The 23,749-nt window shown below is 37.4% G+C and overlaps 1 protein-coding gene across 2 annotated transcripts; it reads right to left on the reverse strand.

Annotated features, from left to right (window-relative positions):
• Positions 1-1,414: 1,414 nt before the first annotated feature.
• Positions 1,415-22,331, reverse strand: IMPA1 (inositol monophosphatase 1). 2 transcript variants are annotated; one of them, XM_060116389.1, is made up of 9 exons: positions 22,230-22,331; positions 19,210-19,275; positions 18,697-18,830; positions 16,629-16,733; positions 15,383-15,428; positions 13,026-13,134; positions 10,887-10,995; positions 3,943-4,094; positions 1,415-3,070 (listed from the first exon to the last, which is right to left on the reverse strand). In XM_060116389.1, the coding sequence occupies exons 2-9, from the start codon at positions 19,270-19,272 to the stop codon at positions 2,955-2,957; spliced, it is 834 nt and encodes a 277-aa protein (XP_059972372.1). In that variant the 5' UTR covers positions 19,273-19,275; positions 22,230-22,331; the 3' UTR covers positions 1,415-2,954. The 2 variants fall into 2 exon arrangements, with proteins under 2 accessions (XP_059972372.1, XP_059972371.1); XM_060116388.1 differs by having other exon boundaries at positions 19,210-19,272; positions 22,230-22,300.
• Positions 22,332-23,749: the final 1,418 nt, after the last annotated feature.

Below are 23,749 nucleotides of genomic sequence, written 5' to 3' on the forward strand. Positions count from 1 at the left end.
AAGAATGGCTCTCTAATAGCACAGTATCTTCACCAGAGGAAGAAGAGTCAGCAAATAAGACTGACAAGAAGTGGACAGAGGAGAATTTGACAAATGTAATTTTAAAAACACAGAGAACGGGTGAGATGAAAAACTACAGAGAGGTCAAGTAAATTAATAGCATAAAAGATCTGGCTTCTTTAAATTAGGACATCACTGGCCACTTCAAAAAGGGCAGAACCTTTGGACTGATAGAGGCGGCCAGGTGCTTCACATCCTTATCAACCCTTGGTATCATCCGGGGTTTGTTGGAACTTGATATGTAGGAGTTATTTATATACGCTGAATATACTTTGTCAGGTGTATGTATTACAAACTCTGTGGGTTGCCCTCTGACTGTCTGGTGTGTTTTGATGGTAGAAGTCCCTAATATTAATGTAGCCCAATTAATCAATTATTTCCTTTATGCATAATGCTTTTTGTGTCCTATTTACCAGTTCTTTGTCTACCAAGGTCAGGAAGATATTCTCCTCTGCTATCTTCTAGAAGCAAAGGGAAGCCCCAGAAGGACTGCCATGCAGCATATCTAGCCAGGAACCAATCAGACTAGAAGAGAAGGAAAAGGGCCCCAAAAGATCTATCTTCAAGAGGAAAAGAAAATAGTACTAATAGAAGAGAATACCTGATTATGGTTGAACAAATGGAAAACAAAGAGCACTTACAGTCCTGTGGAAAATTTGTCAACTTCCGAAAGAACAAAAAGTTGCATAGGAAAGAAAATGTAATCATAACACACTACTAGTTAGCAGTGCATAAAAGTCCTAAGTTAAACAATGAATATAAATTTAACAACAACAACAAATAATAGATATCACTATATTAGAAGAATAGAAAGGAGGAGGTAAAAGTGATTCATGGAGTTAAGAGTACAAAATCCTCATCTTCCATAATAGCAAGTTAATAGATAATTAATAAAGTCAATAAATAAAGATGTAACAGAATATGTTTATCTTTTTTTTTTTTTTAAGATGGAGGTAAATACCAAAAGAAACTACTTAAAGAGTTTGGGGAGATCAACTTAGGGGTGAGGTGGAATGGGATAGGAAAATGTCGCTTTTCCTTCTGCGTTCTGTATATTATTTGAAATTTTGAACTATGTGTATGTATTAATTGGATAACAAAAGAATTAATTTTTCCAAATGAGGCAGGGTAAAGATAGGGGGTTATGAACTTGAAGCAAATAGAAACAATTTGAAATGATTATTTTTTCTTTCTTTAAACATTGTATCTTAGGCTCTAGATTAGATCTTGAAATGAAGGACAACTGAGTCAGAATGATATATACCACAGGCAAACTACTGACCCAGACACTGTAAATCATTTCTAGGAATAGCTAGTAATTCATATTGAATCCAAAGAACACTTCACACATAAGTACGTGATAGAATGAGCTCATTTTTTATTTTAAAAAGGAGGGGTGTTTGAACAAGTGTGTGTATTTTATGTGTGTGTGTGTGTATACACATTTGGGAAGACTATATACCCTGACTATAACATATATATACTATATTTAATTGCAAAACAACCTGTCTTAGAATAATACAGTATGAGATGCATGTGACCAACAGTACAAATACAGTAATTATAATACTCAAATCTTAGGTTCATAGATATTTAATGTATTAGAAGTGCACGACAATTAAAAAAAAAATCCTGTCTCGAAAACTTTATAGAAGCACTTCTCCTTTCATCAAATATAAGGCTCACAAGAGCCTATAATAAAATTTAATACTGTTCATGTGTCAAAGGACAAGGCTAAGCAATAAGTTATTCTTTTAAAAATATCTATGAACCAGAACAATTTTCGAGTTTGAGAAGCCAAAGACTATTAAGGAATATTTAAAGGCTGAATAGAATCAACAAAGGTAAATAAGGAGATTGGAAGGAAAGAAGTAGTTCAATATTAACAATGCAGTATATCTGTCGGGTTCCTGTGCTCAGCCAGATCATCTTGAAAACATGAATTTTGAGTTTAGTAAAGTGTCATACAGTATCTAGTTACATCAGATACCTGATGAAAGTGCTTTTCTGAAACTGTTTCTTCTCTTTTATATATGGACTTTAAAGAAATCCAAACAAATACTGCAATGCAGTTTTGAAAAACATATAAACTTCAGAAATGCCCACAGTAACAAATGGTATCAGGAGGTACAGTAATTGAAATGTATCAGGACGTATAGGTACAGTTAATTGAAATGGCATGGTAATGTGAAATATTAAAAGGAATGGTAATGTGAAATATAAAAAGGATGACTAGATAATTTCTACTTCCAAACCTGAAGTAAAATTACAGAATGATAAGCTCATTACTTTATGTAGCAACTAGGAATTGCTACCTTTAAAATATTCATTCTTTCAATGCTTATTTTTGGATTGCCTACTATTTAACAGGTACCATGTTTGGTGCTACACTGATTAATAAAACAAGGTTCTCTGCAAAGAAAGAAATCTTGGTCTAGGAAGTACTCATTATATACTTCTTACAAATTTAGTTAAGTATGGCTTTTGGAACTAAAGAAAAAAATTTTTCCAAAAAGTGAACTTTCTAATTAAGAATGCATATGCACATAAATAGTTAAGTCAAAATTTCAGAGGCTCATAAATACTTAGAAACTCTAAATTGCTAATTGACTATTTTAGTTGATGTGATACCTGTCTCATCAACTGCCTGCATATTTTTCCCAAAGTACATTCTTAACACGCAAAAATTTTTAAAACAATGAAACAAACATTTCAGCCATTCTTGCATACCTACTCTTAGTAAAATACAGAACAAGTTGCATTTTTTAATCTGGACATCTACGACAATTTAAACCAATCATATTATTCAAGTGAAACAGATGTCCTGAATTTTGTAACACCATCAGCAAACCTGGAGAGATGCAACTGTGATTGAATGTGTGAAGCTGTTAGAATTAATCTTCATCATCTCTTTGAAGAGGTATTATCTGAATTTCTTTGGCTATCCTTTCTCCTAATGTCTTATTGCTTGAAGCAATTATTCTTCGTGACATCAAATCAAATGGTCCACCTAAAATCAAATATCGAACATGGTTATATCCTGTACAAAAGTAATTCCTATAAAACTTGCATAGCAATATGTACTATGGTCAATCATAACATTTTAATACTTTTGACTATCTTTAAAAAGATCTATGCTGTCACATAACCATAATGTTTAAGCTTTGATAATACATAAATGAGTTTCTAACCACCTTCTTTTAGTAAATACCAGTTGTGGAGGGAACTGGTATCTCAGTCACACTAGTATGGAAAATGTCATCTTTTCTCTATTTCACCTTTTGTGTGTTCTATTTCTTCTTTATATTACTCTTATTACCTCTTTAATGTTTGGGAATCTATGGACAGAAAATCTGACTCCAATGCATTTTCACACCACTCTCCTTCCCATTTCCTTAATACTTTGCTGCCTTTCTCCCAGGCCACTGATGAATTATTTTAACCCAGGTTCACTCTTACTTTTAAAAATCTCACCACCAGTGCAGAGGAAATATGTAGCCCCTCTAGGCTCAAGGCAGAAAGTGATGGTGGAGGAAGTCCATGTTCAACCACCACCATGGTCACCATTCAGAGAACTCTTGGTACAATTCTCAGATTCAGTGACCTTCTAGAACTTTTTCTATAGCCTCTCAGGAGTTCCTGATACTCATATTTGAAGAGGCTAAGTCATTTATCATTATTAATCCCATGCTACCATTAGTTTCTTATCCTTGCCTCTATCTCCCAATGTTTGTTATTTTGATTGTGTAGAAAATTACACGGCTTTTTTTGCCTTAAGAGCTGAGGTATAACATGTAACAAACATTAAAGGAAAAAAGCCATATATAGAGGAAGGTCCAACAGATATGGAAAGAAAAATGCTTTACTGTCCCATAATTTTACCTGTTACATCCAAGAGTACTCCACCAGCTTCAGTCACAATAACACCAGCACCTGCTACATCCCAGCAGTGAATTCCCATTTCATAATATGCATCTGCAACTCCAGCTGCCACAAGGCACATATTAAGAGCTGCTGTTCCAACACCTCGGATCCTAACAAACAACATTTTAAAAATAAGATAGAAAAAGAAATTATTTCAAATAAGGCATTCCTCCTTAACTTCAGTTTCTTTTAAGTGTTGACTGATGCAACAGTCATGATGCACTATATAAATGACAAAACTAATCCTTATGAAGCAATCATTTATAATATAAACTTTAAAACAAGGATATTTGGGGGAAAAATACTGAAGAAAATACTATAATTCTACTATCATGGCATGCATGTATATTCATTGTGGTCTAAACCCAGGGACAATAGCCCCACAGTACAAATAGTTTACAGAAGGGTGAAAATGTACTCCTGGTCATCCCCAACTGCATGGGCATCAGTACACGTGACCAAAGAGATAATAGCACTGGTGGGCTCTGCTTAGATCTAGGCCTGCCTGGAAAGATCATTTCAGGTTTGCCTTCTCACAGTAGCTTTTCCTTGGAAATATATCAAGTTAAGGTAAGTACAGACATTACTTTATTAGCCATTATAATAACAACTGATTCAGGAAAGAATCATCAATAAATGCTAAAATGAGTGGATGAATGATATTTACATATCAAAGTATCTCCCTATAAGATACACAATAATTACAATGGGAAAGATAACAAGATCATTACCAAGTGATCAAAGTTAATATTCAATAATGGGACAAAAAGGTACCATGTGCCTCCTGATATAATGCACTGAGAAGGAAATAACAGTATTTCTGTAGCATTCCTGCCCAAAATGCATAACCCAAATCTAATCATGAGGAATCCCAACAAATTCAATCAAAAGGCATACTATAAAATAATTACCCCATGTTTTTCAAAAATGTCAAGGTCATAAAAGATAGACTAAACAACTGCTCCAGATTAAAAGAAATTGATGAGAAATGGCACCTAAATGCAGTGTATGATCCTGGATTGGATCTTGGATTAGAATTCTATCAAAATACGAATTAAGTCACTATATTAGATAATGTACCAAACTTAATTTCCTGATTTTAGTAATTGTGGTTATGTTAAAGAATGTCCCTTTTATCAAAAATATACACACTGAAATGTTTAAGAAAAAGAGGTCATCATGTCTGTAAGTTACTACTTTCAAATGGGTTTTACTCAAGCTTCTGTTTTAGTTGTTTAAACCTCTGAAAATAAAGCAGTCAGGTCTGTTCACTGAGTTCCTTCACTATTTATTTTTAAAGAAATAAGGGGATTCCACATATGAGTGATATCATATGATATGTGGAGTCTAATTTTTAAAAATGAAACAAATGAGCTTACTTACAAAACAGAAACAGACTTACAGATATAGAAAACAAGCCATGGTTACCAAAGGGGAGACACAGTGGGAAGGGATAAATCAGGAGCTTGGGATGAACATACACACACTACTATATGTAAGACAGATAACCAACAAGGACCTACTGTATAGCACAGGAAACTCTACTCAATATTCTGGGATAACCTATATGAAAAAAGAATCTAAAAAAGGATGAATATACGTATATGTCTAACTGAATCACTTTGCTGTACACCTGAACTAACAAAACATTGTAAATTAACTATACCCCAATAAAATTAAAATTAAAAAAAGAAATAATGGGAAATTGATGACTAATCTGGTATTTGTTTTGTTTCTTAAAAATAAAAAAAGTACTGCACCTGAGTACATCCTTCATGCCAAAGCAATTTTTTTTTTAAAAAAAGGATCAGAATTACATGATGCCCTTGATTTCAAATACATTTTACTGCCTATATTTTTACTAAATGTCAAATTTAAGAAAGAACTAGCAACCTCAATAAACTTCCATAGGTGTTTGACTGCTTTCCAAATATATAAACCCAAATTAACTTTAGTGGCTTTTTTTAGTTTATAAATAATGGTGTATTTTCCTCCTTTTCTCAAGGGTATGTGATAGTTCATATCTCATGTCATAGAAAGAAAATACCAAGATCGTTCACAAATTATCTCTTGGTATTCTATTCAAACATAGAACCCTAGGCTGGAAGAACAATGCTATAGGCATTGTTCTTCCAGCACAGCATATAGGCTATGCTTCTGTCTACTTTTGATGTGTATCAATGGCTCTCAGTCAAGAGATCTTTTGATCAGAAAGCATATTCTTTTATGGACAAATATTACTAAATATTATTAATTACCAAATAATTGAGTCTGTGGTCTAGATTTTGCATATGTGTCCTGAATTCTGTTAGTCTGATCCTCCTATACAGTTAGAACGGTATAGAGTAAAAAAGACTATCTTGAGAATCACAAAGATTTGAGTTTGCTCCCCTACTCAGTTGCTTAAAAACTATAATTTTGAAAAAGTTTCTTCTTCAAGTTTTAGCTTTCTTGTCATCAAAATGGAGATACCAACTTACCTTGGCTATGGCTGCAATGATTAGAAACAACAGATGTAAAGCACCTAGCAGAGGGCCTAGCCTCAAAAAATAGTAGCTATATTTATGAAGAAATTATTCCCTACAGCATGATACCAGAAAACATCATTGAAGTAAACAAATACAGTGCATTTCATTGAACAAATCCCAAAAAATTACACAAAGGAAATTGACCCATAATGATTTACTTTGCCTCATAAATGTCATTTATAATTAATATATAATTATACTTCAATTTAAAATAAAAGGAGGTGGTATCTCTTGGGACAAAGTGAAGGAAAAGCAGGAGCTAAGAGTGAAAAAATTAAAGATCCTGAGAAATGAAAGAGAAACAAGACATGCCAATCCTCACCTCCCACCACCACTTAACAGAAATTCAAAACAGAACCTACACAGAAGGGTAGAACTGACAGGATAAGGAGCTCTGAAACCAGGAACCCAGATCGCAAAGTGAACAGAAATAGAAAAAGTAGACACATCCACACAAATCTACTGTGAAACATCAGACATTGCCAATAAAAGTGTTTGGGGTTTTTTTGACTCATAAAGTGCCTCTGCAAAAAACTGAGCACAGAAATGAACAAAACAAAATAAAACAAGGAAAAAATAAAACAAGAGATGACTGAACTCAGAAAAGAAGTGGGACAAAAAAGACAAAATTCTATCAGGAATGAAGACTAAATTGCAAGGTCCCCTAAAGAGAACAGATGCAAATGAAAACTTAATAAAGGGCAGTGAGGAAAAGAGATAAAAGAAAGAAGTAAAATGGGTCAGAGAGAAAGTGGCTGAAAAGGAAGAAACAAAGAAGATTTAATGTTCCTGCTGGTGTCTATGAAGAAGAAAATGAAAACAGCAGAAGTGAAATAATATTTAAAACTGAAACTCAAGAAAACTTTCTAGAAAATAAAAAAAAAAAGATATGAATCTACCTGTTATAGGGAGAAAACATCCCAGAATGAGCAATTCCAAGATATACCCTTATAAAAGGGTCAGCCATGGAAGATTAAAAGAAAAAAAATTTTCTCAGAGCCTCCAAGTAAAAAATGAAATAATGTAAAAGCCAAGAAGATTAGACTGGCATCAGATTTCTCATAACATACAAAGCAAGGCAACAGTATAATAGCATTTTTTTTTTCAATTTGGGTTTTTAATTTATTTACTTATTTTAGTTTTGGCTGTGTTGGGTCTTCATTGCTGCGCATGGGCTTTCTCTAGTTGCAGCGAGCAGGGGCTACTCTTCATTGCGGTGCACAGGCTACTCATTGCGGTGGCTTCTCTTGTTGTGGAGCAGGGGCTCTAGGCACACGGGCTTCAGTAGTTGTGGCACACGGGCTTAGCTGTTCCACGGCATGTGGGATCTTCCTGGATCAGGGCTCAAACCCGTGTCCCCTGCATTGGCAGGCAGATTCTTAACCACTGCGCCACCAGGGAAGCCCTGTAATAGCATTTTTAAGAAATGTACTTCAGGACTTCCCTGGTGGCGCAGTGGTTAAGAATCCATCTGCCAACGCGGGGGACATGGGTTTGATCCGTGGTCCAGGAGGATCCACATGCCTTGGAGCAACTAAGCCCATGCGCCACAACTACTGAGCCTGCGCTCTAGAGCTCACGTGCCACAACTACTGAAGCCTGTGTGCCTAGAGCCTGTGCTCTGCAACAAGAGAAGCCACCGCAGTGAGAAGCTCACGCACCACAACGAAGAGTAGCCCCCACTCACTGCAACTAGAGAAAGCCCATGAAGCAAAAAATAAATAAAAAAATTAAAAATTTCTTAAAAAAAAAAAAGAAAAAAAAGAAATGTACTTTATACTTTCTTTCACTAAGGATGTTCTATCCAGCCAAGCTGTCCTTCACGTTTCAAGACCACAGAAAAACAGTTTGGAATGTGCCAGATCTCATGGAATACCGTGTGCGTGTGCCCTTCTCAAGGAATCTACTAAGAGATGAGCTTCATCTAATCTAAAGGTGATTGGTGTTAAATCAAAAACAAACAGAGACCAGCCTTGAAAATTCCCTGAGCAGACAAAACCAGTTTAGTCATGCAAACAAAGCTTAATTTAGCATATTTTGCAAAACTAACTCAACCTGGGTCATTTCTTGCTTATGCTCTGGAAATGACAAGCAAAACTTAAATTGTTTCTCAAGGTTGATATGAAGTAACCACTAATCAATTCCCTATCATTTAAAAAAATTCTATTATAGCCAATCACTGTGAAGAATAAATAGTCACTGCTTTCTCACTTTATAAGCTGCTTTATAACAATATATGCCTGAGCCTCATTTCATGTTTTGGTCAGGGTGTTCCTGGTTTGCAAACTGGCTTTTTGGTGTGTGCACAATAAACTTTTACTAATTATACTTCAGTGATTCACTGGTTTTAATGCTGTTACTTATGAACTTTTGACACCAGAAAACTTCATGGAAGGACTGTGAGCATTTTATAAACTCAAAAACTAAGACCACAGGATGGGACCGTGGGTGAAAGAATATGTAATAATAACAAGCCTGACAAAGTAGAAAGAATGCAACTTAAAAAACTGGATGAAAAGGGAGAGAAAAAGGGGAAAGTAGAGTAAAATCATTGAATGTCATATAGGTAACAGGTGGAAGCCAAAACATTCTGGAGCCTTTACAGAGAGTAAATGGTCAAGTAAGAAAAGAGAATATTAAGAGCATTATAAAGAGTTTTAATATAAAAGAAACCCACTAGAATAAAATTGAACCTTTCATAAATTTCTATTTCTAAAAAGAAAAAAAGCAGAGAGGATACACCAAATAAATAAGTAACTATAACATAATATACAAAGTAATTACAATGTAAGATAATACAACAGAATTGAGACCAAACAAAATGGTCATATCAATAAATGAGTAAGCCTAACTTTTTTATGAAAAGAAAAAAGATTTTCAAATTGATTATAAAGCAAAACTCCACTCTACGCTGTATTCAAGAGATGCACTTAAAACTCAGTGATTCAAAAGGACTAAAAATAAGAGTGGACAAAGCTTTACCAGGCACAATTCTGATGTCAAAGTAGATTTCAAGTTCAAACATCAAAGTACAATACAGAATGTACTTTTTTTTCAGTGCATATGGAAGTTCCACAAAAATTGATCATATACTGGGCACAAAGAAAACATAAAGTTCCATAATATATATTTATTATAATGTAATAAAACTACAAATTAAAAATGAAATTAAAAAAGCAAAAAAAGTCATTTCCTCATGGAAATTTAAGAACACAACTCTTGGGTGAAAAGGGAAATACAAACAGAAGTAACAAATTTTGTGAAAAATAATTGAAATGAAAACACATCAGAATCTATGGGATACATTTAAAGCAGTAATCAGATAAAAATTCATAGCCTAAATACTTACATCAATAAAAATCAAAGCATAAAAATAAATTCTCTACTTAAAAAGGAAAAAAGAAAAGGAAACAACAAAATGAACAAAAAGAAAGCACAATGATGAAAATAATAAAGCAGAGGAGAAAAACAGTAGACCAGATTAATAAGCAAAATCCTGGTTCTTTGAAAAAACATAAAATAGACAAACCACCAAGTAACTTAATCAAGATTTTTTAAAAAGAAGAAGAAAGCACAAATATACAAAATAAGAAATGATAAGGGGGAAATAACTACTGATACAGAGAGGCCAGAAATAAACTATAAGATTCTACCTTGTATACCTCTATGCAAATAACTTGAAAACTTAGAGGAAGTGGGTAATTACTTAGGCTGTGGAAATGTTCTGGATTAAAGGTGGCAAAAGAGACATGGCAACTAAACATAATACTGACCCTAGACTGAATCTTGCACTGGAGGAAGAAAAATGCTATAAAAGACATTATTAGGTCAATGGACAAAGCTATATATGTATGGATGGTAGACTAGATAAAGAGCAAATTCATGAAGTCAATAATTGTACTGTGGTTATAGAAGAGAGTATCCTTATTCTTAGGAAATAACAAACTGAAGTATTTAGGGGTAAAGAGCCATGATCTAAACAATTTACCATGAAATAGTTCAGAGAAAAAAAGGAGTATATTTACACAAACACACACACATACACACACACACAGAGAGAGAGACAGAGACAGAGAAAAGGAATGATAAAATGATAAAGCAAATGGGGTACAATGTTAACAACAGGTGAATCTGGATAAACTGTATACTACTGTTTCTTGTAGTTTTTTATTTCTGAAAATTTTGTTAAATTTGAAATTATTTTCAAATAAAAGTTTTAAAAATTACATTATAAAATCAGAATTATGGTACTGATCCCATGTCTATTAATTAAAAATTTCATTTCTAAAGAAAAATTCATTCCTCAGAATGTCAAATTATCTATAATGTTAACAAAGAATGTTCAACTTTAGGGAGAAAGTGAAAAGAGCTTACCCATGGATGGGAAGGCAAAGAAGCCTTTCCATATTAGAAAGAATAATTCTCACAGTCTCTGGTGTTCTGGAAGAGCCCAACTCTGTCACCAAGAGTGATTTGGTAACATCTAAAAGAAAATGTTTTAAATAATCATTAGAGTTTATTAATAAGAATTCTGATAAAAAATTTGACACTTGTAACTCAGAACAAATTGGACATTTTTATTCCTCTTCCTAGTTGTACCATATTTGTTTCTTTCTAAGGCTTTAAATATTAAAATACTTATCAATTTATTAATCTCTTTTAGTTATCTTATCATCATTTTCATAATCATCAAAAAGAGTCTAGCTCCTTAGACCACACTCCTAAAAGTACAGAATATAACCAATCTGCCTGCATGCATGACACATTTAGTGGGAAACAAGCAAACGTCTTACATATTTTTTAAAAAAGTGGAATCTAGGGGGCCTCCTTGGTGGCGCAGTGGTTGAGAGTCCACCTGCCAACGCAGGGGACACGGGTTCGTGCCCCGGTCCGGGAAGATCCCACATTCCGCGGAGCGGCTGGGCCCATGAGCCATGGCCGCTGAGTCTGCGCGTCCAGAGCCTGTGCTCCGTAACGGGAGAGGCCACAACAGTGAGAGGCCCACGTACCACAAAAAAAAAAAAAAAAAAAGTGGAATCTAGAAATTAAATAATTTATATATAGATTTGAAAAAGACAAAAATTAAAATTAAATGGTAGCACTGTTGGCAGGAATGTAAAGTGGTACAGCCATTATGGAAAACAGTATGGAGGTTCCTCAAAAAACTAAAAATGGAATTGCTGTATGATCCAGCAATCCCATTCCTGGGCATATATCCAGATAAAACTATAATTTGAAAAGATACATGCATCCCTATGTTCAGGGCAGCACTATTTACAATAGCCAAGATGCAGAAACAAACTAAATGTCCATCAACAGATTAATGGATAAAGATGTGGTATAAAAATACAATGGAATATTACTCAACCATAAAAAAGAATGAAATAATGCCATTTACAGCTACATGGATGGACCTAGAGATTATGATACTAAGCGAAGTAAATCAGAAAGAGAAAGATACCACATGATATCACTTATATGTGGAATCTAAAATATGATGCAAATGAACATATCTACAAAACAGAAACAGACTCAGATATAGAGAACAGACCTGTGGTTGCCAAGGGGGATGGAAGGATTGGGAGTCTGGGACTAGCAGATGCAAACTATAATATACAGAATGCATAAACAACAAGGCTTACTGTACAGCACAGGGAACTATATTCAATATCTTGTGATAAAGCATAATGGAAAAGAATATGGAAAAGAATATATATATGTATAACTGAATGTTGGGTTAGTTTCTGCTATACAGCAAAGTGATTCAGTTATACATATATATGTATTCTTTTTCATATTCTTTTCCATTATGGCTTATCACAGGATACTGAATATAGTTCCCTGTGCTATACAGTAGAACCTTGTTGTTTATGCATCCTATATATAATAGTTTTATGCCTCATTTTTAATGATTCCCAACTTGAAGCGCCTTTTCCCCCTCAATTTACTAATAACTGGGCCCAATGGCATCAGAACAAAGGAATTCTACAAAGAATTTGAGAGGCAGTGGCTGAAGCAATAAAACATGAACGCCATGAGGGCAGAGAGTCATTCTCACTCATCTTCCTCCCCAGCCCCTGACAAAATGCAAGGCTCAAGTGTCTCCTTCTCCATCGCACTTGCTTCCCCTGCTTCCACTACTACTTCCAAAATTGTAGTCACAATTAAAAACTACAGAGAGGGCTTCCCTGGTGGTGCAGTGGTTAAAAGTCCGCCTGCCGATGCAGGGGACACGGGTTCATGCCCCGGTCCAGGAAGATCCCACATGCCGTGGAGCGGCTAGGCCCGTGAGCCATGGCCGCTGAGCCTGCGCGTCCGGAGCCTGTGCTCCACAACAGGAGAGGCCTCAACAGTGAGAGGCCCACGTACCGCAAAAAAAAAAAAAAGTACAGAGAAAACAGATACAATTTATGAATCAGTTAACACTTGGAGAGCTCTACAGGTTAACATTCAAAAACAATAGCATACGAATACATAATATCAATCACACCAAAAATTAGAAGATAAACCTACCTTCTTGGCGTGAAACCTGTAGTTTTTGACCATTACAAAAGGCACCTTTTCCTTTCCGGCCAGTATACATTTTATCCTCCATGCAACTGTATACAATTCCAAATTCCATCTGCAGAAGGAAAACAAGTTTCCTTTACCAAACCTGAGTATTCTTTCTCATGTCATCCATACTTTTTCTAGGAAAGTAACAAGAAAATCTGGTATACTAATAATGTTTTCAAATGGCTAAACTGTGGGATATTTAAAATGCTAATTCCCAGCTTAGTCAGAGGAAAGAAGTCATCAGACCTAAACATTTGACTCCTGTCTCATCCATGTCTAAATTTAAGGGCACCCACCTTGACCTCTCTCCTTCCTGCCTCAGATGAAGGCAGATGGTTCCTGTTTTCTAGGGTGAATCCTTCCTGTTATACTTCTCTGAAAAACTGCCCCATCAACTGAGCCCTCCTCTCTTGGACTTTCATTCTGGGACTTCTCGCCAAATTTCTTCCTCCCTCACAAAACCTTCAAAACATTACCTTCTCCTTTTCTCTTCACTGTCAAAGAGTGGTCTAAACTTTGCACCTCCCATTCTCTTACTACATTACAGTTTGGCTTCTTCCCTGATCACCCATCTCCTGAAACTCCTTGCGAAGAGATCATCGATGCACTCTTGCTGACCAAATGCCTCTTCTGAAGACTTGGAGACTGCTGACCATCACCAGTTAATCCCATACTCCGTGTTCCTGCCAGTACTCTCCTAGACCTCCTACTACACTCACTGATCTGTCTTGGTGTCACATCTTCTTATGATCTTCTTCTCTGCCTAACCCCTATAAGTTGTGTTCCCCAGCGTTTTTCATCCTTCCTTTTCTTCCACTTCCCTTTTAGCGCCCTCGATTCTTACAGGTGTGTTCTTTCCAGTCCACAAAGTCAACTACCTCTCTAACTGTGGCTCCCACCAACCCCGTCTTCACTGCTCAGCAGCTGTGCTTTAGAACCTAGGCCTGCAGAAACCTCAACTGAGGAGGTCAAACTCACTCACTACCTGATCACGCATGCCTCATTCCTTCCCCATTAGTCACTTCCTTCCAATTTTATCTTGAAAACACTTCCTGATTTTTGGCATTTCCTCAGCCATTCTCCCCACCTCCATCTGAGTTCAGAATCACCTGCCCCTCTGGTGTGACCTCTACGTTGCTGGAATTAACTGTCACTCTGCATTTAAAAACCTCTACTGGTTTCCTACCACCTAAAAACAAAACCTAAATGTTCTGACATGGACAGGCCACGGTGCCTCACGGCAAGACCACAACTAACTCACCTCGTTGGTTCTGCTCCTGCCATTTCCAGAGTTTTCCTCACAATGAACATCTCACCGTTCCCCACACACATCATGCTCTTCTCCAAACTGTTCTTTCTGATTAAAATGCTTTCCTTTTCTTCTTTATCTGGCAAACCCCTAATTTGCTATGACCCAACTCACATGACCAAATTCTAAGACCCCTTCCATTTAGTGTGAAGATTTCCCCAAACTACTCTTGGCAGAATTGGTTACACCCTCTTCATGTTCTCATAGTATTTTTTTTCCCACAGTTCCATCACATATTACCTTTATCTGTTCACACATGTAACTTTTGCACTGAACTGGGAGTTTAACAGCCCAGGGCTGATTAAATGAGAAATGCTCACCTATCTCCCTTTGAATGTTCTTACTGATTAACACAATCCTGTGCCTAAGATTTCATTTGCACTAATTTGTGTTTTTATTTTCAGAGATTTCTTAACTCTCTTGTGTACATGCTGATCAAATATATCACAAGCCCCCCGAAGACAGTTATGTAAGATATTAGTAAACATCATTCGTGTTTTGATCAATCAAATACCCAAACAGCACAGAAATGTAACAGGTAGAGATTGTACTCTACTGGGCTTTAGATACAGCAAGTGTTCAGGTTCCTGAACAAAGTCTGCATTTTCTAACCATGCCTGGCCCTTTCCACTTCTGGATGTTTCCCTTCACAATGCCTACTAAAGCATTCCTAGCTCAAAGCACACCTTTTCCATTAAGCATTTTAGATCCTACATCAATGCCTCTCTTATCTGACTCTATCATATATATAATGGTGATTAAATACTGAATCATATTTCAGTTACTTGTGTGTATTTTTTCCTTATAAAATCTTCTCAGAAAACATTACATTTTCTTCACTGGAAAAAGTATCATGACAAGTTTAACAGTTCTGGAGTTTATTTCAAAATAATGCAGCTACATAAATTGAATAGAGGCAAACCTAAATTTATTATGGAGACACATTTACTCTTTCTCAGAAAATGAGAGCAAGGCATTTTACCAACCATAAATTTAAACAACATACCTTTTTATTTACAACAAAGCCAATTGAAACAGCTACAAAAGGAAATCTTTAAAAAAAAAACACATACACACATAAATTTATCAAAATAGAACTTATTTTCAACAAACATGTTTTTTCATAATAAAACTGCTTACAATTTTTTTCATATGAACAGTCTTATCCCTCTTCCCCCAGAACTGTGTGTACAGTATGCAACCCTTTGTGTAAATCGTAGGGGATGGGGAGGGTAGAATATACAGATGCATACATACAGGATGCTTCTACAGGCATGAGACATCTCTGAAAGGATTCACAAGAAGCTGATAACAATGGTCACCTTCCAGAGATGGGTCCTGAGAAGCTGGGGTCAGAAGTGGGAAGGCCACTTGGCAGTGTATGACATTTCATACCATTTAAATGTAGAATTCCATGAATATAGTTTTAATTTTAACAAAAATGGGATCATACTATACACTATATTATAATCTTCTCTATGTTATATAGTATTATGAGCATCTTCCACATTAACATTCCATTACATAACGATTCTACATCTTAGTTTTATGGCTTTAACAATTCTATTAGTAAAGATACACACAGCTACGTGGTAACTTCAAATATAACAACTATGTGTCATCCCACCAAACTAGGCTACTCATTTGAACTCTCACTGGCAATTCCATCAGGCTTTCTTCTAAATATCCTGAGTTATATACTTACTTTGTGCCAGGCACTAGAGTAAGTTCTTATATAAATGTACAACTCATTGAGTCCCATCAACAAGCAATTCTATGAGCAGGTACCATTAATGTGCCCATTTTATAGAATGAAAAAAAAAAACCTGACGTCTAGAAAGGTTAAGCAACTTGCTCAAGGTCACAATTCACACATCCTAAAACACATGCTCTTTTTAACAGTTTTTTTCTCCTGGATTGAACCCATTCTATATAGACAACACTCCAGTATTGAGTTAGTTATTTCCTTAATTGATCTCAAAGCAGCAATGTTACTTGCATACATTTTTATGTGGTTTCAAGAGTGAGAAAAAGAATGGTGAACAGGGCACTTCCCTGCACAAGACAAGTCTACAACATTAATAGTTCATCACCTCTTCCATAGCTGATGAAAATTATGCATAATACACTTTCAAACTACTCTACAATTTACACAGTTCTCTAAAGTATATATGTTTGTGAACAAAATATCCAACAGTCCATTCAGTTAATACATAAACAGTAATTACAATATGAAAATTTTTAAAACATACCCATGTACAAAGTTAGTTGTTCCATCAATAGGGTCAATGATCCACGTAGGGCTGTCAGTTAAAATACTTTTTTCCCCAGCTGCCACAGATTCCTCACCAATGAAACTAAAAACAAAAACGACAAACTCTGAATCTTTACATTGCTTTCAACAATTTTCAAACCTTAAGCTACCCAGGGTCTACTATAAAACATAACAAAAGTCCGTACACTACACTTTTCTATTGTTTTTCCTGCAAACTGATGAAAGTGAGAAAGTTTTACTTCGCCCAAACAAAGTCATGTGAAAAATAACAGAATTTGAAATTCTCAAATGTAATGCCAGGATAAGTGAAGGCACACATGATGAAAAGGGAATTTGCTGCAGATGAGAACTTACTAAGGAAATGTGGAGGTTTTAAAAATAAGTCCACAGATTCTCTCATACTCCTCTCTTCAAGAGGTACAGCCTAATACCCTTTGCCTTGAGTGTGAATTTGGACTTAGTGACTCGTTTCTAACCAACAGAACAAAGTGGAAGTGACAACGTGCAACTTGGAAGACTCGTTCACAAAATGGCACTAAGGTTTCCATCTTATTCACTCTATTTCTTCCTCCCTCCCCTTCCCTCTGTCGCTCTGGGGGAAGCCAGCCACCATGTTATCAGCTGCTCTGCGGAGAGGCCCAGATGGTAAGGAACCGAGGGGAGGTGCCGCAGACAACCCATGAGGAACTGAAGTCACCAACAATCACATAAGTGAATGGACCCTTCAGCCCCAGTTGAGCCTGAGGTGACCCACAGTTTGACTATAACGTCACGTGACCCTGGCAAGAAAAATGCAGCCCAGCTACTACCATGTTCCTGACCCTAGAAAACTCTAAGATAATAAATGTTTGCTGTCTAGAGCTGCTAAGTTTTTAGGGTAACTTTCTATACAGCAATAGATAATATACAGAACATTAAATAAATCAATGAGAAAGCAAATCACCCACTAAAATTACTGTGTCTACATGCTTTCCTAAAACACGCTACACAGTAAATCTCAGGTGAATTCTGTAAATGGTGTCTGAGTTCACTGGATTTCTTCTTTTCATTGCTACTTTCTTTTTTATTTATGTCCTTTATTCAATACTGAACAGTCCTAATAATCATTATCATAATTTTCTTGTATCTCTTTTTCTCTTGGCTATAAACATTTTCATTGAGAAGATATGTATTTAGCTTTAAACATTTTTTTTCTCCTCAGTGACTAAAATACCAGGAATGGCCAATGGCATGATCACAAAGAAGTAGAGAATGACAATGTTAAACCTTTAAAATGATGACAGTATTTTGGTTATATTTCTGTGCCTATAAAGAAAGCACTGATTTTAGTATTTTCTCTCAAACTCCTTAAAGCTACCATGACGTTAGCACCTAAAAAAGTTGGCAATATAGAGAATAAAACGGAACTTTTAAATCTTGTCTATGCCAGACACTTGTCATGTCAACTTCCCGGCATCCCAACACTCTTCTTACTAATAAGAAATCCAAATAGCCCCTGTTCACTGCGCCCTGGAAGTGTGAGCTTAGGCAAACAGTCTGAGTTCAGCTAGCAGATGTTCTTGCCGAGGATTTGTACTCTTGAGCTAATGGGGTAAAGATATCCAAAGTGAGTAGAGTCAGGAGTGAGGCTACCAGCAGCATCTGAAGCAATAGAAGCTACCAGCAGCATCTGAAACAATGGCTCCTAACCCTAACCCTAACCCTAACCCAATCCTAACCCTAACCCTAACCCAATCCTAACCCTAACCCTAACCCTAACCCAACCCAATCCTAACCCTAACCCTAACCCTAACCCAATCCTAACCCTAACCCTAACCCAATCCTAACCCTAACCCTAAGTCCTAACCAGCTCTGCCTTCCTCCCTGGTTCCCACCTGAGCCCTGCTCTCAGGGTTCCTGAGCCGCCCAACACCCTCCAAATAAATTCCCGTTCAGCTTAAATGAAGTACAGTCAATTACTGGGTCTAAAATCAAAATTTCTGTCTAGTACTATTGACTCCAACCTAGATTTCATTCTTATCACAAGAAATTGAAATAAGAAATACCTGTGAGATGGATACTTTTCCTTTATGGAAGAGATAAGCATTTTTTCAACTTTTTGGTCCGTAACAGTTACCAAATCAACTGGAGAACTTTTGATCATAACATTCATTTCATTTTTTAGGGCTTCACGAGCCATCTAAAAAGATTTTTTGGTAAGCAAATAGGAAAAGCATAAGTCATTTTAAATCAAACTAAAAGCTGAAATACAGAAATGGTTTGAAACATTCAATCTGTCTTAAATGATATTCTTAAATATTTCTTACCACAGTGTAAATAAAAGAAATCCTTAGGGGTTATGACCTTCTAGGTATAAAATCATAGAATCTTACATCCTATTTTAGATTCACAACTGTCGTCACAAAAAGTTTAATGACATAAAATTAAAGTATCACTCCACTAAAGTTTAATAAAATGAAAACAAATACAGATTAATCAAAGTACATGTTTTGTTTAACAAGGCAACCACACGCTGTCCACATCCAACACATCACGGCTGAAAAGATTTCAGTTCATACCTCTCCAGCTTGTCTTGCTAGTGTTACTGCATAATCCATGCATTCCTGCCAAAGATCAGCCATCTTCTGAACAGATTTAACACATACAAAGATACAGCAGTTACAAATCTCTAAAAATCTTAATCATAGAATAGTTAGTTCACAAAAACACCTCAATTTGCAACATACTTTTATTCAGGATTCACCCTCTACCTGATTCTAGAGTTCAGTTTTTTTCAGTATTCACCCACAGGTCCATTAAGAAACACTTTTTATCTAAATTACTTCACTTCTATTGTAGAAACATTTTCATAACAAAAAGTATTCTATAAAAGTGTCTCCCAAAGTGCCCATACCATATGACATTTTAAAAAACAGCATTGGTCTAGGGAATGGAGAAGAAAGGACACAAGAAATGTCTTAAAAGACAGGTGCATGTTTGGGTTAAAAATAAAGTGACAATTAGAGAAAGAACACAGGGAACACAGACAGTTTTCAGTATCTGCAGTTTTGGCATCCGTGCATTCCACTAACCACAGATAGAAATTAAAGAAGCTTTGAAGGGAAGGAGAAGAAGACACATGTACTAATTCAATGTCAGGAAGTTCAGTACCTTATACATGTGAATTTATTTTTAATGAGGTTGTAAAGATGAAGAACTTAAAGCTCAGTGATTATAAATAATTTGCCTAAGGTTTTATTAGACAGATGACCCAGTCAGAATTCGAACTCAGTTCTGAATTTAAAGTCCACTGCTCTTTCTATCATAACATTCTGAGGAAAGAAAATTCCAGGACTAAAAAAAATAACAATAAAATAAAAAAGGAATTTCCCCAAGTTTCAGAGAGGAAAAAAAGCAACACATTTTTGTCTTCTGAACTGTCCAGCTTTCCACTGACTTCTAAAGAGAAGACTAAACTAACTCACCACTGGCTTGACCACACTCTAAAACCTGTACCCAGGACAGTGAAGCTTTTCAGGCTGTCAGACTCAGAAAAATGTGGATCATTTATAAAGCAACACTAATTTTGTCATTTTTATATTTGAGAATAACTTACACAGAGTTTCGCCTTGAAGACTGGTCGGAAATCCCAATCATGGTGCTCACAGTATAGGAATAGGGAGGGGAAGAGAGGGAGGGGAAGGGAAGGGAGGTCAAAGGACAGATACTTTGAGCTGTTTCTGCTAGTTGCTTCTTCTTGATATGAGCATTTAAATAATTTTAAAAGGAAGCCACTTTTTGAGTTACAGGAGTAACTGCTTAGAGCACTTCAAGAACTGTTTCCAAACTTTTTTTTTTTTTTTCATTCTTACTTACTCCCATTTCTTTCTTCTAGGATTAAACAGAACTAGATGTTCTCACTATGAATCTGCTTTCTAGCCAGAAACTTTGCTTAAGCCTCTGCTAACAGCACTGATATCTCCTACCAATTTTTCCGGGCTCATTTCAAAAGCCACCCTTTCTTCTAAGGATTCTCCACCCAGAAGTCATAATCTGTTTAACCATTCAAGAGCTATGTGCTGAATATCTATTATATGCTGTGCAATGCATCACAGTGAGGAAAAACAGGCAGAGTTCACACTTACTCTCTAGTGGGTAGTCAGATATTAATCAAAAAAAAATCACAGACCACAGGCAACATCACACATGTAATAAAGGCTAAGCAGAAATGCAATGAGAAGCATGTAACAGGGGAACTCTGACCTGGTCTTAGGTACCAGATACGGTTTCCCTAAGAACATGGTTCAACCAAGATTTGATGGACAAGAGAATAGGTATTAACTAGCTCAACTGCAGGACTCCTGGTGTGTGAAGAGCAACTGAAAGGCCTAAGCGTGACAGCTCAGAGATCAAGAGAAATGGGGGAGGGGTGAGGCCGGGGGATAGTAGGGATCATCCCCAGTGAGGCCTTAGACGTAAGATTTTGATTTGAGAGCCATGAGGAATCACTACATCGTGGCTGCTGAACAGAATGGATTAGAGGGTGGATGGAAGAGTACACAGTGGGGATATTTGCTTTGGGAGGTAAAGCTGAGAGCACTTAGCAATAGACTGGATATGGAGTATGAGGGAGAGGAAGAGTTTAATGATGCCCAGATATCTCACTTTGGCAACTGAATGGATAATGGTGACATTTACTGAGACACGGAGCAACAGAAGAGTCAAATTTGGGATCTGGGTAGGAGGTGGGAAGAACAAAAGTTTAATGAGTAGAGGATGAGGAACCTTTGTGAAACCAAAAGATGTCAGTTAGGCAGCTGACTGAATGGATCCTGACCTCAGAGGCGAGGTATGGCCTGCAGATATAAGTATGCAAGTCATCTGAGTAGGTAACAACTGAGTCCTCAGTCTGAATGACATTCCTTAGGAGTGAACATGCCATGAGAAGCTCAGAGGACACCCAAGCCTGGAAGACCCCATAAAACTTTGTACATCACTCTTAGGGCACTCAGGAATGTTTTCCTTACATTTCGGTCATTTGTGTGCATGCCTTATCTTTCCAACCAGTTTTGAGTATATCTCAAAAAGGAACACATTTTGTTCACCTTCACTTTCTCAAAGACAAACACGTGAAACATTTTCAACTTTTTCTGTCCTGGTTACCACCTTCCCTGCGGTGGGAGCCATGCCACCTTCCTGCCACCTGTCCCCAGCAGCGGGACTGCGGACAGCACGGGATCAGGGGCTTACACCTGGACTACACGCCCCTGGACGTATGCCAGGTCTCTCTGAGCTTCTTTGGAATCGGTAAAATGAAAAAGAGGGAAGTATTCTACACAAGCTGCCGCAAAGGTTCAGCGAGATCCCGGGGGCGAAACCGCTACACACGCAGGGACCGTTCCTGGTGTCACTCGGCCGTGGCTCAGGACAAAACCGCAGGGGTGAAGGCGCCCCAACCGCGGCCTCTGTCCCTGGGCTCCACCCCGCACCACTGACCGAGCCCACCCACTCCAAACCACTCCGGAGAGCCGCCCGCGCCCGCAGCACCCGACGACCCCGCCCAAGGGCTGGTGCGGGATCGCAGGAAGGAAGGTCTCACCTCGGGGTGCAGGGCTTGAGGCTCGCTAGGATACCAGCCAGATCCAACGATGGGCTCTTCCAGAGGGAGAGGAGGGTCAGGCTGGTAAAGCCTCCGACAGGAAGTCCCGCCCCCGAGAGGAAGTCCCGCCCCGGCAGCCCCCGCCCACGGGGTTCGGCTTCTTCTGGCCCCGCCCCACAACGGAGCACAGCCCTCCAACCCCCAACTCCCTGCCCCACCCCCAGCCCCAAGCTGCGCTGCTGATCGCTTCCTGACCCATCCCCCTCTGCCTAGTCCTTCCAGATCTGACCTCTTCATTTTCGTCTGTGGTTCTTCTGACTTTCTTTCTCCTACCTGTACATTCTTCTGTAATTTTAAAAAAATTCCTTTCCTCTATTTTGCCCATCCCTTATGTCTTCCATTCCTTCCAATTTTCCTGTTTCCCTTTCTTTGTCCCTGTCTTTTATTCCATACTACTCTTTTGGCAAAACACAAACTGGAGATACGACCCTAGCTTTGCAACTTTTATTTGTTAAAACTATGCTGGGTAAACCTACACTATATACATATTGTAGGGATTCATAACGGAGCGTCCCCCAAATGTTCCATTTTTGCATGAGGATTATTTTGAGCTAAAGGCAACTGAGACCTGGTGAGTGCAAGAGAAAATACTCTCCCTCCCTTAACTACCTAGAAGAATTTAAACTGGAAATTTTTCTCAGAAAAGAGTTATTACTGGAGATATGCTTTATCTAAAGGGCCCCATCTATATGGTAGGGCAAATATCTAATTACCAAACATCTGCTTTTCTTCTTATCATCCTCCTGTCCTTGGAAGCCCCAGGCCCCCATCTCATTCCTTAGCTCAGGATGGCATGTAGTCCTCATTTTACTTTTCTGCCTCTGACCCTCTCATGCATGTGGGGTCTCTGGCCCCTTTATGTATGTGGGATTCTCATATGTATAAAATTAAATTTGATTTTCTCCTGTTAAATCTGTCTCATGTCAATTTAATTCTTAGACCAGCCAGAAGAACTTAGAAGGTTTCCTAGAGGAAAGTTTTCTTCCTCCTCAACAATATACACTATAGTAAACCTATGATAGGTAGACAGACAGACATTTATTGGCCAGAACCAACTGCCCCTATTCTCAATAATTCATTTGGTAACCATGTAGTGAGGACTTACCATGCTTCAGGCACTTTTGTTTTCATATGCATTATTTTACTTAAAGGTTACAACAGTTCCATGAGAAGATATGATCAGCTTCATCATATGGACGAGGAAACTGAGGCTCAGGGGAAGTTATTTATCCTCAAGTCACACAGCAAGAGCAAAGAGTAGAACACACTGACTCCAAAGACCATATTCAGGGAATACATAGTACGATAAGCTTGCATTGCATGAAATACAAGGACTAGTCTATGGTCCTTAAAATAGTTCTGCTTCGGGCTTCCCTGGTGGCGCAGTGGTTGAGAGTCCGCCGCCGATGCAGGAGACGCTGGTTCGTGCCCCGGTCCGGGAGGATCCCACATGCCACGGA

Source organism: Mesoplodon densirostris, chromosome 13 (assembly GCF_025265405.1).
Source record: "Mesoplodon densirostris isolate mMesDen1 chromosome 13, mMesDen1 primary haplotype, whole genome shotgun sequence".
NCBI lineage: Eukaryota > Metazoa > Chordata > Mammalia > Artiodactyla > Ziphiidae > Mesoplodon > Mesoplodon densirostris.